General features: G+C 44.8%; 1 protein-coding gene across 1 annotated transcript in view; it reads left to right on the forward strand.

Moving 5' to 3' along the window:
• BicD (protein bicaudal D) overlaps positions 1–13,340 on the forward strand; it is a 44,423-nt gene that overhangs the window by 24,721 nt on the left and 6,362 nt on the right. The window contains exons 6-10 of the mRNA XM_065444767.2: positions 289–389; positions 4,308–4,484; positions 7,356–7,541; positions 10,330–10,428; positions 12,116–12,251. Of these exons, the coding sequence (XP_065300839.2) occupies positions 289–389; positions 4,308–4,484; positions 7,356–7,541; positions 10,330–10,428; positions 12,116–12,251 (699 nt within the window). The remainder of the gene's footprint in view (positions 1–288; positions 390–4,307; positions 4,485–7,355; positions 7,542–10,329; positions 10,429–12,115; positions 12,252–13,340) is intronic.

Consider the following 13,340-nt stretch of genomic DNA (forward strand, 5'->3'; position numbering starts at 1 on the left):
CTGCTGGCCAGGCACACACAAGGAAGGCCAATCGAGCCCAAGTGAACGAAAAAGGCGTAACAAAGGAGTTTGGGCATTTGGGTGCTTTAAAGCCACTTAGGTATGCTATTCCTAAACCTCCCCAATGTTGTGGTGGGGTGCACATTTTTTTAAAGATAATTTTTAACTTGGCACTTGTAGATGCTGGTGTGCTAGTACAGTTCGGGTCACACTTAGATCGACGTAGTGTGAGCAGTTAATTCCTTTTTTAATGTTACGCGTTTCTTTCTTTTAATTTTGTGCGAGCAGAAGGAGAAGGGTCCACAACCTGTCGGCCATCTACGGTGGGCGACCTCTTCAGCGAACTGCATCTTACCGAGATCAGGAAGCTCGAGAAGCAGCTTGAACAGGTTAGTGAAACTCCAGTGGTTCGCCTGTTGGTTAGATACCTCTTGGAACATGGTAACACTGAAGAGACTTTAGAGGGGACAATGAAGAGAAAGATATTGTTTGGGTTATATTAAGGAACTATTCTTTCTACAACACCACAGAAGCCACTCTTGTGGCAAGAAAAAGCTTCGAAAGCCAGAAAATAAAAGTGGCGATACCGCCTTGAAATTCCCAGCTAGCCATGATTTCACGGATTTTGACGGCGCCTCCTCGAGCCTGGATAATTTTGTATGAATAAAGGTAGCCTACATAGTGCTCTAAAAACCAAGCACTGAACTTAAAAAGTTCAAAAACCTTTCAGTGGTCAAAATATGAAGAAATACTTTGAAATCTGTGATGTCACACTGATGTACCGGTGCTGTAGTTTTCGCATGAAATTCAACATGTGGAACTTTGACACTAATTTTCTCTTCTGAAAAGCAGCCTATTATCCCCAGATTAATGAGAAAACAGTTTTGAAAGAATACTACATGAGTGTAAAGGCTCATTTGCGCCGGCAACTGACAACGGTCACGACCGTGACCAGTCGCAAACGTTCACTTTTCTCAAATGGTGACCGTCTGAGGTTGGGTGCTGGCTGCTCGATTTTTCAGTCGCAAAACTGCTGAAACCACTCAGATGTGCGGGAACAGGACGACTGTATGCACTGATACTTATCTTATGCGGTGGTGCACTTGTGAGCAGATGACAGGCTGGTCGCACTTGCCGATGTGAGCATCATTCGCCTCCAGTCGCTTTTTGGTCGCCAGTCGCAAGTGGTTGTGTGACCTCCACAAGTCGTCGGTGCAAATGAGCCTTAAAACTGGTCCTGAATTCTCTTCATTGTCACTTTATAGCTCTGTCGTAAGAAGACAGCGATTGCTCCGTGTTCTTTCTTTGACAGTGTGGGCACGTGCGTGTGTGTATTTGCTTGTCTTACATAAGCAATTTATTCTCACTTGTTGGCCATCTCCTAGGGTGTGTTTGCACGTGCACTTGTGCTGTTGTTGCAGCAGTTGTCACTGCAACGAAATCTTGCAGACGCCCTGCAGAAGGTGCTGACATGCACCTACTTGCACGGTGCTGCTGCGGGAAGGCTGTGCCATTTGCCCTACTTTTGCACTGTGGAGCCTCATGCTATTTACATGTGGGCATATCCACAGCCTCCTGCATTTTTTTCTATGCCTGCCCAATTATGGAGGCTGAAACTGCAGTTTTCTTTGTGTTGAGGAACGTCAACCGCATGTCACATCATTTTTTTGACATTATGCAGATATTTTGCAGTTTGATATAGTCAAGGTTGTTATTGATGCTCTGTTAAATAACACAGTTGTTGGTGAATACACAAGTTTTAGAAGATATATTATTGGGAAGGTTATTTATATAAGTTGGGAAAAGTAAGGGACCCAGAACCGTGTCCTGGGGCATGTCTGAGGCAACCGGTGTGTTGCGAGGCGCACAGTTGTTAGCCCGCACAAACTGTTGACAATTAGCAAGGAAGTCGCACACCCAGATTAGGACAAGGGGGTTAAGGTTTAAATGGGAGAGTTTAAATAGAAGGCGTTGGTGAGCAACTTTGTCAAAAGCTTTCTCAATATCTAAAAAGAGTGTGTCAGCGTGTACTGTAATGTCTAGGCTCGAGCTGATATAGTTAAGGAACAAGGCTAATTGCGTAGGGCACGAGTGATCGTTCAGGAATTCGTGTTGGCAGGGGAGAAAAAGATTTATAGATAATAAAAATTTCATGATGTGCAAATAAATTATGTGCTCCATTATTTTTGAAGGGACGCTTGTAATTGATATACGACAGTAGCTTTTTTTCCTATGATTTGGTGCCGTTTTTGTGCATAGGAATTATTTTGCCAACCTTCCAGTCATCAGGTACAATGCCGGTCATGAGGTATTGTTTGAAAACGTGCACTGGAAATGTATTTTGTATTTTTTAGGATCGTTGCATAGATGCAGTCGATTCCAGCTGACAATGTTAGTTTCAGACACTTGATTATTTTTATTATGCCGTTCGCTTCATGGTGGTCAATGTGGGGATAATCTGGGAGATTGGGGCTTCTCAGCAAACACTGAAGAGAAGGTAGAGTTCAGTATTTCAAAGACGTCCTCGTTTCTTACGGGGAAATTGAGGTCATCGCAGAGTGATATAGGTGGACAGAGTTTAGGATTGATAACTTGCCAGAATTGCTTAGTATTGTTTTGTAGTATTGCTAGTAATGTGGATCATGGGAACAAATGTTTAGTTTTGGTGGCAAGAGAATCAAATTCTTTTTCCATGATGCAATACCTACTCCATGCGGAAAGTGTTAGATTGCTTTGTTGAACCAAATAGTCTTCTTGTTTTTTAGTTGTTTTAACGTGTTGTTAAACCACGGTGAAGCTGGACATTCTGTTGAGGTGATGGTGGGGACGTATAAATCAACTACCGTATTTACTTGAATCTAACGCCCGCTTTTTTCTTGATAAAACGGGTCCAAAAATTTCTTGCGCGTTAGAATCAAGTACGATCCTAAATCTGCGTTACCATATCGCCATCGAAATTTCAAAATGGCTGCCTCATATGCACTTTGAGCCTAGCTGCCGTAGCTTTCTCCATGTGCTGTAGTATGTGTGCTTAGGCAATGCTTACTTTGGCTAAAGTTAGTGTGCCGTCTGTTGCCCGTTTTCCACGTTTGCTCTATCAGCATGGAAGTACCAACTGCAAAGACATGCCGAGTTCATCACGATGTTGCGATCGGGCCGGGCCGCATCACGGGTGGTTGTAGTTCCCGAAGCTTGCGCGCGGGACTGGCGCAAATAGGAGAGGCCGTCTGCACCAGTGGCTGCTACGTACGGCGCGGCCGCGCGGCCCCTATCTGGAAAGCAATCTGTGGCAGAGACAAGATTCTACGCATCTAGGTGCAGCGTGCTGTGTTCTCATCGCTTAGTTCGCGTCGAAGCGAGAAGCTGCACAAAGGTCAATGCCCTCGCTCCTGCTACTGCACTTCCTCACTCCAGCGTTTAAAGAGTTTCCATGGTGATTGAGTGAGACGTGTTCATGTTTGCTTGTGAGCGCGTGACACCATGCTTGTTAACTTAGTTAGTAAGCGAATATTTAAAAGTTTATAAGGCCGATAAAACTACTATCCTTACTTTTTGTATAGCTGTCTACTAATTTGCTATCGTAATCGATGCTTTGCCTTAGGGGAAAACTGCGACTTTAGTGCATTGGGAGTAAATCTTTTGTTTTTTCCAAATGAGAGAAAGTTGTATTTTTGTATGAAAGAATGAGGTGCGTGATACTGTAAAGGGCTTCTTCTTTTTTTAGGTCACAGCAAACAAATGCGCGTTACAATCGAAGGCGTTATTTTTTCTCCTTTTTTTTTGGTCAAGGAAAATGGCTACGCGCTACAATCGAGGGTGCGTTAGAATCGAGTAAATACGGTAGTTCCTGTATTTTATTTTTGTGTGTATTTATGTAATGCTATTTATACTTGATGCAGAAAGTTCATAACCCGGTTACAAAGCAGCTGAAAGTGTTTTGAAGACGCACTCGAATGGTGACACAGCAAAGGCTCAGAAACACAGGAGGCTCATCAATGGGAGCATGTAAAGCTACTACTTGTGTTTTGCAACATGAAAGAATAATACTGTGCAGTCATCAACGGAGATGAGAAAACGAGGTAGAGCAGGCACATGTTTCACTCATCCTTTTGCTAGTTGATAGCACGTGCTAGTGGTGCATCTCGATAGACCTCCCCATGGGCGCCCCATAAATCTTTGCGAGGAACTCGAGAGCCCTTTGACTGTAGTTTTGAGAACACTTTAAACTTGTGGCAAAGGTTTGTGTCTGAAAAATGCTTGATATGAGTGCGAAGATACGAGCTGTGCATGTTGTTTGCTCGATGCAGCTCGAGACGGAGAAAGGCCACCTGTCGGGATGCCTGGAGGATGCCCAACAGCAGCTGGAGAAGCTGCGCTCAATACCTGGTGGAGACCAGAGGCTTGTTCTGGCGAGGCTGGTCGAACCGATCCGGGCCCTCATTGCTTTGCATGGCGAGGAAGTGGGCACCGACGGCGCTGAGAATGTGAGTTCAGATCGCATCTTTGACGGACGCATATTGCGGAATAGAATTTGATGTCGAGAACCAGAGAGCAAGCATTGAAGGAGGAGGAATCACGTGATGAAGTTATTGTCCAGTATTGCAACAGGTCGTCAGGCCTTTGGGTCCTAAAAGCCAATTGGAACAAAATGTTCAGAATTTCCCCAGCAAAAAGCCTAATTTCAGATTGGGCACATGTAAAGCAGCATCTGCGCAAAATTTTACTTTTGAAATGCAAGTGAATGCGTATGAAAGACTCGCAGAAGTAGGTGTTTGTTATTCCAAAACAGAAGAAAGAACTCCGCTGTTTCTTACCAGAACAGATGCGTGACGCAGCATCTTGGCATGACCTTCAAGGTAAAGTGCTATCAGTGACTACTCATGGTGCTCTGAAAAGTCTCGGAAGACACGGTGCTGGGATTCGGGTCAAAAATATCTGTTAACCACTAGGTGCACCTGTCTGCTTGGTTGCTAGTCAAAGGCTGTTAATAAAAAATTCAGCGACGATTATGATACTCCCTAATGCAAAATTTGAGCACAGCTCTATATGTGTTTTCACTTCGCGATGGCACGGAAAATCTGCTTCGTTCAGCACATTGCAAACGGAGCGAAGTGTGGCGCGACTGCCTCGCTGGTTGAGAGATCTCTAGAGGCAGCGCGTGGGTGACGCGTGGACGCGATTCACAGCAGCTGCCGCAGACAGACTTTCGCTCATGCAGTGCTTTGTTTCCATATATAGTATTGGTGGAGTCATTGGTGAATGGCCAACGTGTGCTACTCTGGCGCCATCTCGTAGCCATCAACGCTGCAGAGCCCGTATAGTGCAGCACAACGCTTTTCTTCCCACACTTTCTCCATACCCTCCTCCTCCTTGCGCTCTTTTCACTATCGCCATCTTTCATTCACTGCTGCACTCTGCGTTCACTCTGATCGTAACTGAGCTCATTTGCTCAGTTACGCCGAAGGGCGCTGACCGCAGAAAGGGGCGCCCAGGAGCTGTGCTCTGAAGACTTAGACAGTTACTAGCCCTGCAGCTTTGCCACGATTGCTTCATTAGTATATACCGATCATTTATCATTATTGTTAGAATATAAGGCACGGTTTCATTCCCAAAATCTTTAGCCTCAAACTCACTCCCTGCCTTATATGTGAATTTTGCCTTTAGGTGTGGCTTCACGGCAGCGCGAATTTCGCTCTATGGTGTGGCTTTACGGCAGCGCATGCTGCTATGCTGTGAAGCCACATTTTAAGGCGAAACGCGCACTGCCATGAAGCCGCACCGAAAGGCGAAATTCACATATAATCAGCACTCCATGAGTTAAGCTCCCTTCCCTCCTATTTCAATGTTGTCATTTTGCATATTTGGCTCTGTTAGTAATTCAGTATCTCGAGTGATCCCTTCTGAGTATGAATAATGCCTCAGCTACTCTATTGCCTTAGTGTGCAACATATGTTTTCCTTTTTCTTGGGACTCCCTGTTGCACCTTTAATGGAATAAATATGGTGCAATAACCAATTTAGCCAAAATATAAATTTTGTTGCAGTTGGCATTAAAGGGACACTAAAGAAGAACACGAAATCTTTTCAGTGCCAAATTATCCTTTAAAAACTCGTTTTAATATTTTTGTGGAACTGAGTTTAATACCATATTTATTTGAGTACAATGTGCACATTATTATTCCTGAAAAATTTGCTAAAAATAATTCACCGACGAGTACAATACTTCCTAATGCGATATTTCGGTGTAGCTCTATGTGTGTTTTCATTTCGCGATTTAGTGACCGGTGTGGACAATCTGTCTCATGCGGCACGTTGAAAACAGAGCAAAGTGTGGCACTACTGCCTCAGTAATCGGGAGATCGCGAGAGACAGTGCGTGGGTGATGTGTGGGCGCGATTCACAGCAGCTGCTGCAGACAAACCTCTGCTTATGCAGCGCTTTGTTTCCATATATGGTATCGGTGGGCGTGCTCGCCGCACGTCATTGGTGAGCAGACAACGGTGTGCTACTCTGCCACCATCTCATAGTGGTCTTCTTGCGTGGCACTACGCTTTTCTTCTCATGCTTTCACCATGCCTTCCTCCTCCGCTTTGCCTCCTTGCGCTCTCTTTGCTATCACCGTTTTTCATCCCCCACTACACTCCACGTTCGCTCTTTCATCCTTCACTGTGCTTGTATGCTAAACGCTAAATGCAAGAACAGGCAGATAAGAGCTGCGCTTTAAAAAATTAATAAGCGTTATATTCAAGCATTTAGCCGAAACTGCAGTAGTTACAAGCTATTGTCATTGGCTTTAAAATTTTTATAATGCAATCCACATGCTACTGTAGTGGCCTTGCGCCCACTCTAAGTTCGCTAGGCTGCCATGGTCTGTGAGGCATTTAGGATATGTCGTTATCTCAAGTGCCATGGATGACATTGAAGATGAGATGTTCTGAACCATTGATAGTGAGTGATAATTTAGGCCTCTGATAGCGACAATGACTGGTGCCTGGTCCACTGCAGTTTGGATACAGTAAATTAACTTTTTTCCAGGTGGGAACAAATTGTCACTGCTCTCAGAAAAAATTGTCATTGCTTTCTATGTCTTTTTTACCATGCAAAACTGGTCAGATAGCGATAAAGGGCATTCTGAAGTATGAAAGGAAATGTGCATTACAACTCTGTGCTGTTTACAAATTTCATGTATAAATCCCGGTCCTGGCACGTCGGCATGAAATCACAGGTTTCAATATGTTGTGAGTGTTGCTAGGCTTGACGTTTGCCTGCTTGAGGAGGAAGGAGAGTGCTCAGAAATTTATCCCTGGCACATATGTTTTTTGCAAGCATTGTTTTCTAACTTCGTTGCCTTTCTAGGACATGGACGACGTGACCAAGCTGCAGAAACTCCTCGACAAGCACGAACAGCGCTACCGCAAGTCCCTCCAGCAGATTGCCCAGCTTCAGGCCGAGCTGGATGGCATGGCTGAGAGTGCCGATGGCGAAGCAGATACGGTCATGGGTGGCAAGCTCAGAGATGAGATTGCCAACCTGAAGAACAAGGTTAGTCATCAGCTCGTGTCATTTTGATGCCATTGATTTGTGCCACTGATTAGGGCAGGGGCCAGGCTGATACACATTAATGAAGTTAAAAATTAGCTTTAAGGAATGTTGCCTAATTGGGATAATTAGGTGTGCTAAACCAAGTTAGGTGTGCTTGCACTTGACCAAGCTAAACTACTGTCTCTCTCTCTTTTTTTTTTTTCGTGCTCAAATTTAGCACAGAAGCGTAATTTCGTGGTGGGTGCAATACCAGGTCTGGGTGCATTATCTGCCAGCGTCATCAAGAATAAATCAACAGACGTGTTGTCTGCCGTAATTCCAGACAAAGTTTTGCAGATGTATCCGAATTCGAGCAACTCATAAATCAGAGACAATGAAGCCGTATCAGGGAGTTCTCACACTCTTTGGAAAACCTAGACTTCTCTTTGTCACTGCCTGAAACCTACCGAAGATATTGCAGACACCGCACTTTATCTGGTGCAATTACTTTGCTATTCTCGAATCATTTCAAATGCTTCAGTTTATCAAAGCTTAGTACAGCAGAACCTCGTTGATACATTTTTCAAGTAACTGTGCAAGAAGATGTAACAGCCAAGAAAACAAAGAAGGCTGCAAATTACCACAGCAATGTCAGAAACAACTCTGGAGGGTTGCTATACAATATAAGATGTGTCAGCACTCGTACTTTGATTGGGGACGGCGCGTGTATAATTAAGGAGCACGTACGATGATCCGTGACAGTGGCTCCTTTCCACTCTTAATATGCCTTGTTGCATTATTTTGCGTATGCTTTGCCGTATTAACTGCACTGTGCACATTTTCTTCTGACATGCTGGTGCAAGCTTAATCACTGGCTAGAGGATACTGTACCAGTCATCTACTATCATGTTCTCCCAAAGATATTCTCTCTTTTGTCAGAAGCCTCGCCAGTTTCCCTTTAAAGGGGCCCTGAACCAACCCTTGGGCTTGGTAAAATAACATACCATGGGTAGCATACGCTGCTGTGAACATCTCAGCAAAGCTTTGCTGTCGTACATGGTGTGAGGAGCTCACAAGGGGAGTGCGAAGTCACTTTTCACGCAGACGCTCTCTTTTCAAGAGAGGCCTACTCATTCTATTCTGCATGCTTTATTTCGTAATAGAGCGGATGCCCATACGCGGCTGCTATTGATAGCTGCAGTCTGATATGTAGCGTAGATACTGCGGCCGCTGCGAGGGGCCGCTACAAGTCCACTAGCTAAGCGTGCTGAGGACAACGGCGTTTGGCTTACGTTTAGCATGCTGTAGGCACCAAAATCGGAAATCATGGCGTCTACATCAACATCCAAAATGAAATTTGAATTGAACTGCATGCCAAGGTGACATTTAGAAAGCGGCGCGATGAGGACATGACTGACTCCACCATAGCCTTCGCAGTGCAAGGCATTGAATAAGGAGTAGAAGCACCACGGAGGCTGTGTTTGATTGCCAGTAACTCCGCTTCTGCTGAACGCAGTGAAGTACTATTTGCAGCAAAGTATCTCTGAAAGAGCCTATTTTCACTTGAAATGCGTTTCTCCACTTCGATAAAACGTGGTTCAGTGTCCCTTTAAAGGGACAATACTGAGCAGAGGTGGCTGGTCGGTACTCGTACGAACTGTTCTGGCGTGCTAGCAGCACTCGCAAATCAATTCTGTTGAAATCTGCAAAGTGGACGAAGTTTCATGAAAGAGAAAATTTGTCTGTAGCACCAACCTACAAAGAAAACTCATATTGGTTTGCCTTGTAGCTAAGCAAATGGCCTTGTGAGCCTTGCCTCACCGCTCATCAGCTCAGCAAGCAGCGTGAGCTCTTCTGCACTATTTGTAGGTGACAGACTTGATTACCGGACCATAGATGCACTCCGGTTTGTTTTAATGTTTAGGGTTCAATCCTAAACTTTTGGCTTCTCTATCTCTGCTCCCCACTTGAAAGGCAGCAAACTGGACAAAGTCTAGTTGACCTCTCAGATTTTTTTTTGTTCCCTCTCTCTCGGACATGGATTTCTCAGAAAGAAAGCTTTGCTATTGAGTAACAATTCATCCTGATCCAGGGAACAAACCCAGGACCAGTGCACCCGGCCTCATGACCAGGATGAATTTCTGATTTAGCTTAATGCTACTGTCAGATGGACGACGATTGTTCCTTTCCCGAAATTTCCCACACTTTGCAGATTATGCAGAACTGATTTGCCATATTCAGTGGTCTTGGGCTTCAAGTTGTCAATTCAGCTTTGCTATATCTGTAATCTTGTAGCCTCCTGGGGCAGTATTCTCGGGTGCTCACTTTTGAGATATAATCACTTTCACGAACTTTCACACTTGGTACCAGACACTTCAAAGTAGTACACAGCTGACAGTAAGCTTGGCACAGTGCTATGAACGCTATTGGTTGTATATTACACCAATAAATCTATAGCCTGAGTCATGCCAAAGATCGTGAAAGGGATCATGTCCCTGAAAGTGATCGTTCGCTGATACTGCCCCTGGTTAACTCAAACGGGAGGGAATGTTCCGCAATGGCATTGGTCCCTGGTTCGATCCTGAACCACTGCGAATTTTTCTTCAGCTGCTAAGCTTTCTTTCTGAGAAAGCTGTGTGGGTTCACTCTGTAGCATTGTCATTGTGGTACTGTCGGGTGGATGACGAACATATTCTTTCGGCATACAGCTTCATGAATTCGGGCCCTGCTTGCCCTTATGTGATGGGGATCTCTGTTATTGGACTACCTTACTGAATGAGGCATGCTTTGCGGTCTATGTCTTGCGCAGGTTCACGACTATGAACAAATCATGGCAGAAATCAAGGAGGACTTGAGTGTCGTCAGCGAGTTCACCGATGAGACACGCAACAGGCTTGGTGCTGCACAGGTAAGTTTTTATCATTACGAGAAAAGCCCCAATTTAAGTGAAGTGCACTGTCTATTGAAGAAGTTGTTACAGACCGACACACAGGCATGAACTGAATAATATCTATTAGAAGCATTAGTTTTTAAGTTTCTTTTAATTTGTGATGTCGCGGCTTGAGCATGTTGTAACGAATCTGAAATCATTCCACCTAACCCTTTCCCTACCATGGGGAAAAAGTTGTTTTTTGTAGGTTACGCCATATTTCTTCTTCTGAAGGAACTATTGCACTCAATATTTTATGTAATGCATAAACAAAAAGCGGAATGAAGGTACTTTTCATGCATAAATGTTTTATTAATGAGATCTATGTCATAAAAAAGATATAAATTGCCAAAATCAAGATTATGGCATAAAATTGAACAAAGTTTGCTAACACAAGCTTGTACCTACTAAAAAAAGATACGTAAGAAGAATTGTGATATACAAAATGTATTGTAATCTAATAGGCACCATCTCTGAATGAAAAAAAATCAAAATTTTTATTGAGCAGGCATCCGACTACAAAAATTTAAGTGCAAGTACTATAGCCTGGCGTGCCAGGCAGCGGCTGCCAATGTTCCGGGCTGGCTTGCGTTGTCATCACTTTTAGTCAAAGTCCGACGAAAAGGCAGCATCCTCAGACTCGCTGCTGCTCGATCCATCAATAAAATCAGCTGCAAACGCAGTGAAATTGCGCTGCGATCTTTCGAAGTGCATTCGCCGCTCCCAGAAGTGGGCATTTTCTCTTTCTATTTTGACGATTCTGAAACTTCGGAGCGTGTTCAAAAATCAGCGCCTCTAGGGGAAAAGTGAAGTGCTTAAAAAACAAAAATATAGTTCTCCTTCATGTCCGATACTGCAGTGTGGCCGTGAGTGGCATGGAAGGTCTCAAAAGCGGCATTTCAAACTGTTGTTCGCAGGCTAATGATGCCCAATGGGTGCAGTACGGAAAGAGGTAATGTGCTTGGAATTGCTTGTCATGACCTCTTCATTGCTGGTACAGACCAACCGCCCCTCTTTTCAGTTTTGTGTCCGCAGTGCAAATTTTGAACACGTTCACTGCGGCTTGGGTGACGGCTGGGTCACGGCAGTTATTCCTCCTGTGCGACTGTGGAGGGTATTTATGCAGTGCGCAAGGAAAGTTTTTGCTAGAAATGAAAGCCGAGGAAAAATTCGTTTTTGATTTGACGTGTCGTGGCACGTCAAGTCGAGGCAGCTTGAGGATGTTCCAAAGAGCACAGCTCCCTGGTGACTAGCAAGTGGTTCATGACACGCCAGAGAAACGCGAGAAGTGAACCACTGGCGAATCATCACGTATAGGAATCGAGATTTAAAAAAATTTTTATGGCAGGTATGGTAATGTTCACAGGTTGGCAGGTATGATAATGCAAAACAAAGCAGTTTTGTGCTAGAATGTGTTTTTTTTTCAGCAAACTTTAGTTCAACTCACTGGATAGTTTGATCAGTTCTGTTGGTCCGATCAAGGTTGAATTAATGAAGATAAACCGTACTTCATTGCTGGTCAGGGAGTGTACCCTAGGAGTACAACGAAGCATCGTGCAGCTTGCCAAAAATTTTGCTGTAGCGCTGCGAAATTGTAGTGCTGCTCTTGGAGTTTTGGCGAGAAGGTATTGTACTCTATGTGCCTTCTACTCTATTTGCCCCTCAGGAGGAGCTTCTGGCAGTTTCTGAAGACCTAGCGCAACTGTATCACCACGTCTGCACTGTGAACGGCGAGACTCCGAGTCGTGTTGTACTAGATCATGCAAAGGGTTCTCGGCCTGCTGAGGAAGGAGAAACTCCAGGTGAGTTGACTGCCGAACAATGTACCACATTTGCTCGTACAGCGGAATCTCGGCGATACGATCACGCCTGAATTTTTCAACTGCCCCAGCCCGAGTCCATTAGCTTACAACGTGCTAAATTTCGAATGTTGCGAACTGGTTGCTCCATGAGGGATGGCTTGAATAATCGAGCTGCTGCGCGATACCTGGCCAGCCCCAGCATGCCGGTAGTGCGCTGGGGCTGACCTGATCAGCCATGGCGGCTGCATTTCGAAAGGGGGGGCCGGGGAAAACATGAAAACACTCTTGCACTTAGATTTAGGTGCTTGTTAAGGAACTCCAGGAGGTACAAATTATTCGGGAGCCCCCACTACAGCACACCTCGTAATCATATGGTGGTTTTGGCACGTAAAACCCGACACGTTAAATTTAAGTAGTGCCACGTGCTGGCTGTTGTCAGGGCGGCAGAGCGGCCGCAATAATGAGCCGGTCGCATTCCCATTGCCAGGGTGGCCTATGTCCCTCCACATTAACTCCAACCCCTGCCCCACGAAAAAAAAAAAAAAAAAAGCTTTTGGATTGTGCAGTATTATGCAACTTGGTGGCAATATTCAAACACTTAGCAAATTTTTCAGGAGCCAGCAACCACAAGCGACACAGTCTTGCCGCGTCGGCAAAATCGCCAGCATTTTGATTCGATGGCTAACTTTATCTCTGTAGTATTCCAAGCCCATGCCATGCGTTCGGTCGCCTTCGGTGCTCGATGAAAATTCGAAACTTCGCTGCCTTGCCGCCCATCAGATTGCAAGACGCGAAGTAGCTTCGCTACTGCAAGGAAAAGTAAATAGATTCTCTTATCTTGCATAAATCATGTCTTTATCACCATCAGGCAGCATCTAGGACGCAGCAGTGAAAATTGGGATAACCATGCACACCTAGAAATATTGGCCTCAGAACAAGTGCACTCGCGCAACTGATTGAAACTTACGTCAACCAGTTGGAGCGCTTAGCATGCCACGTGACTGCAGTAAGGAATTGTGATGGTACTTTTCCATTTTCACGTTTGCTTTTGCTGCTTTCATTTCTGCATGGAGAAACACAGTGCTGCGG

Source organism: Dermacentor albipictus, chromosome 6 (assembly GCF_038994185.2).
Source record: "Dermacentor albipictus isolate Rhodes 1998 colony chromosome 6, USDA_Dalb.pri_finalv2, whole genome shotgun sequence".
NCBI lineage: Eukaryota > Metazoa > Arthropoda > Arachnida > Ixodida > Ixodidae > Dermacentor > Dermacentor albipictus.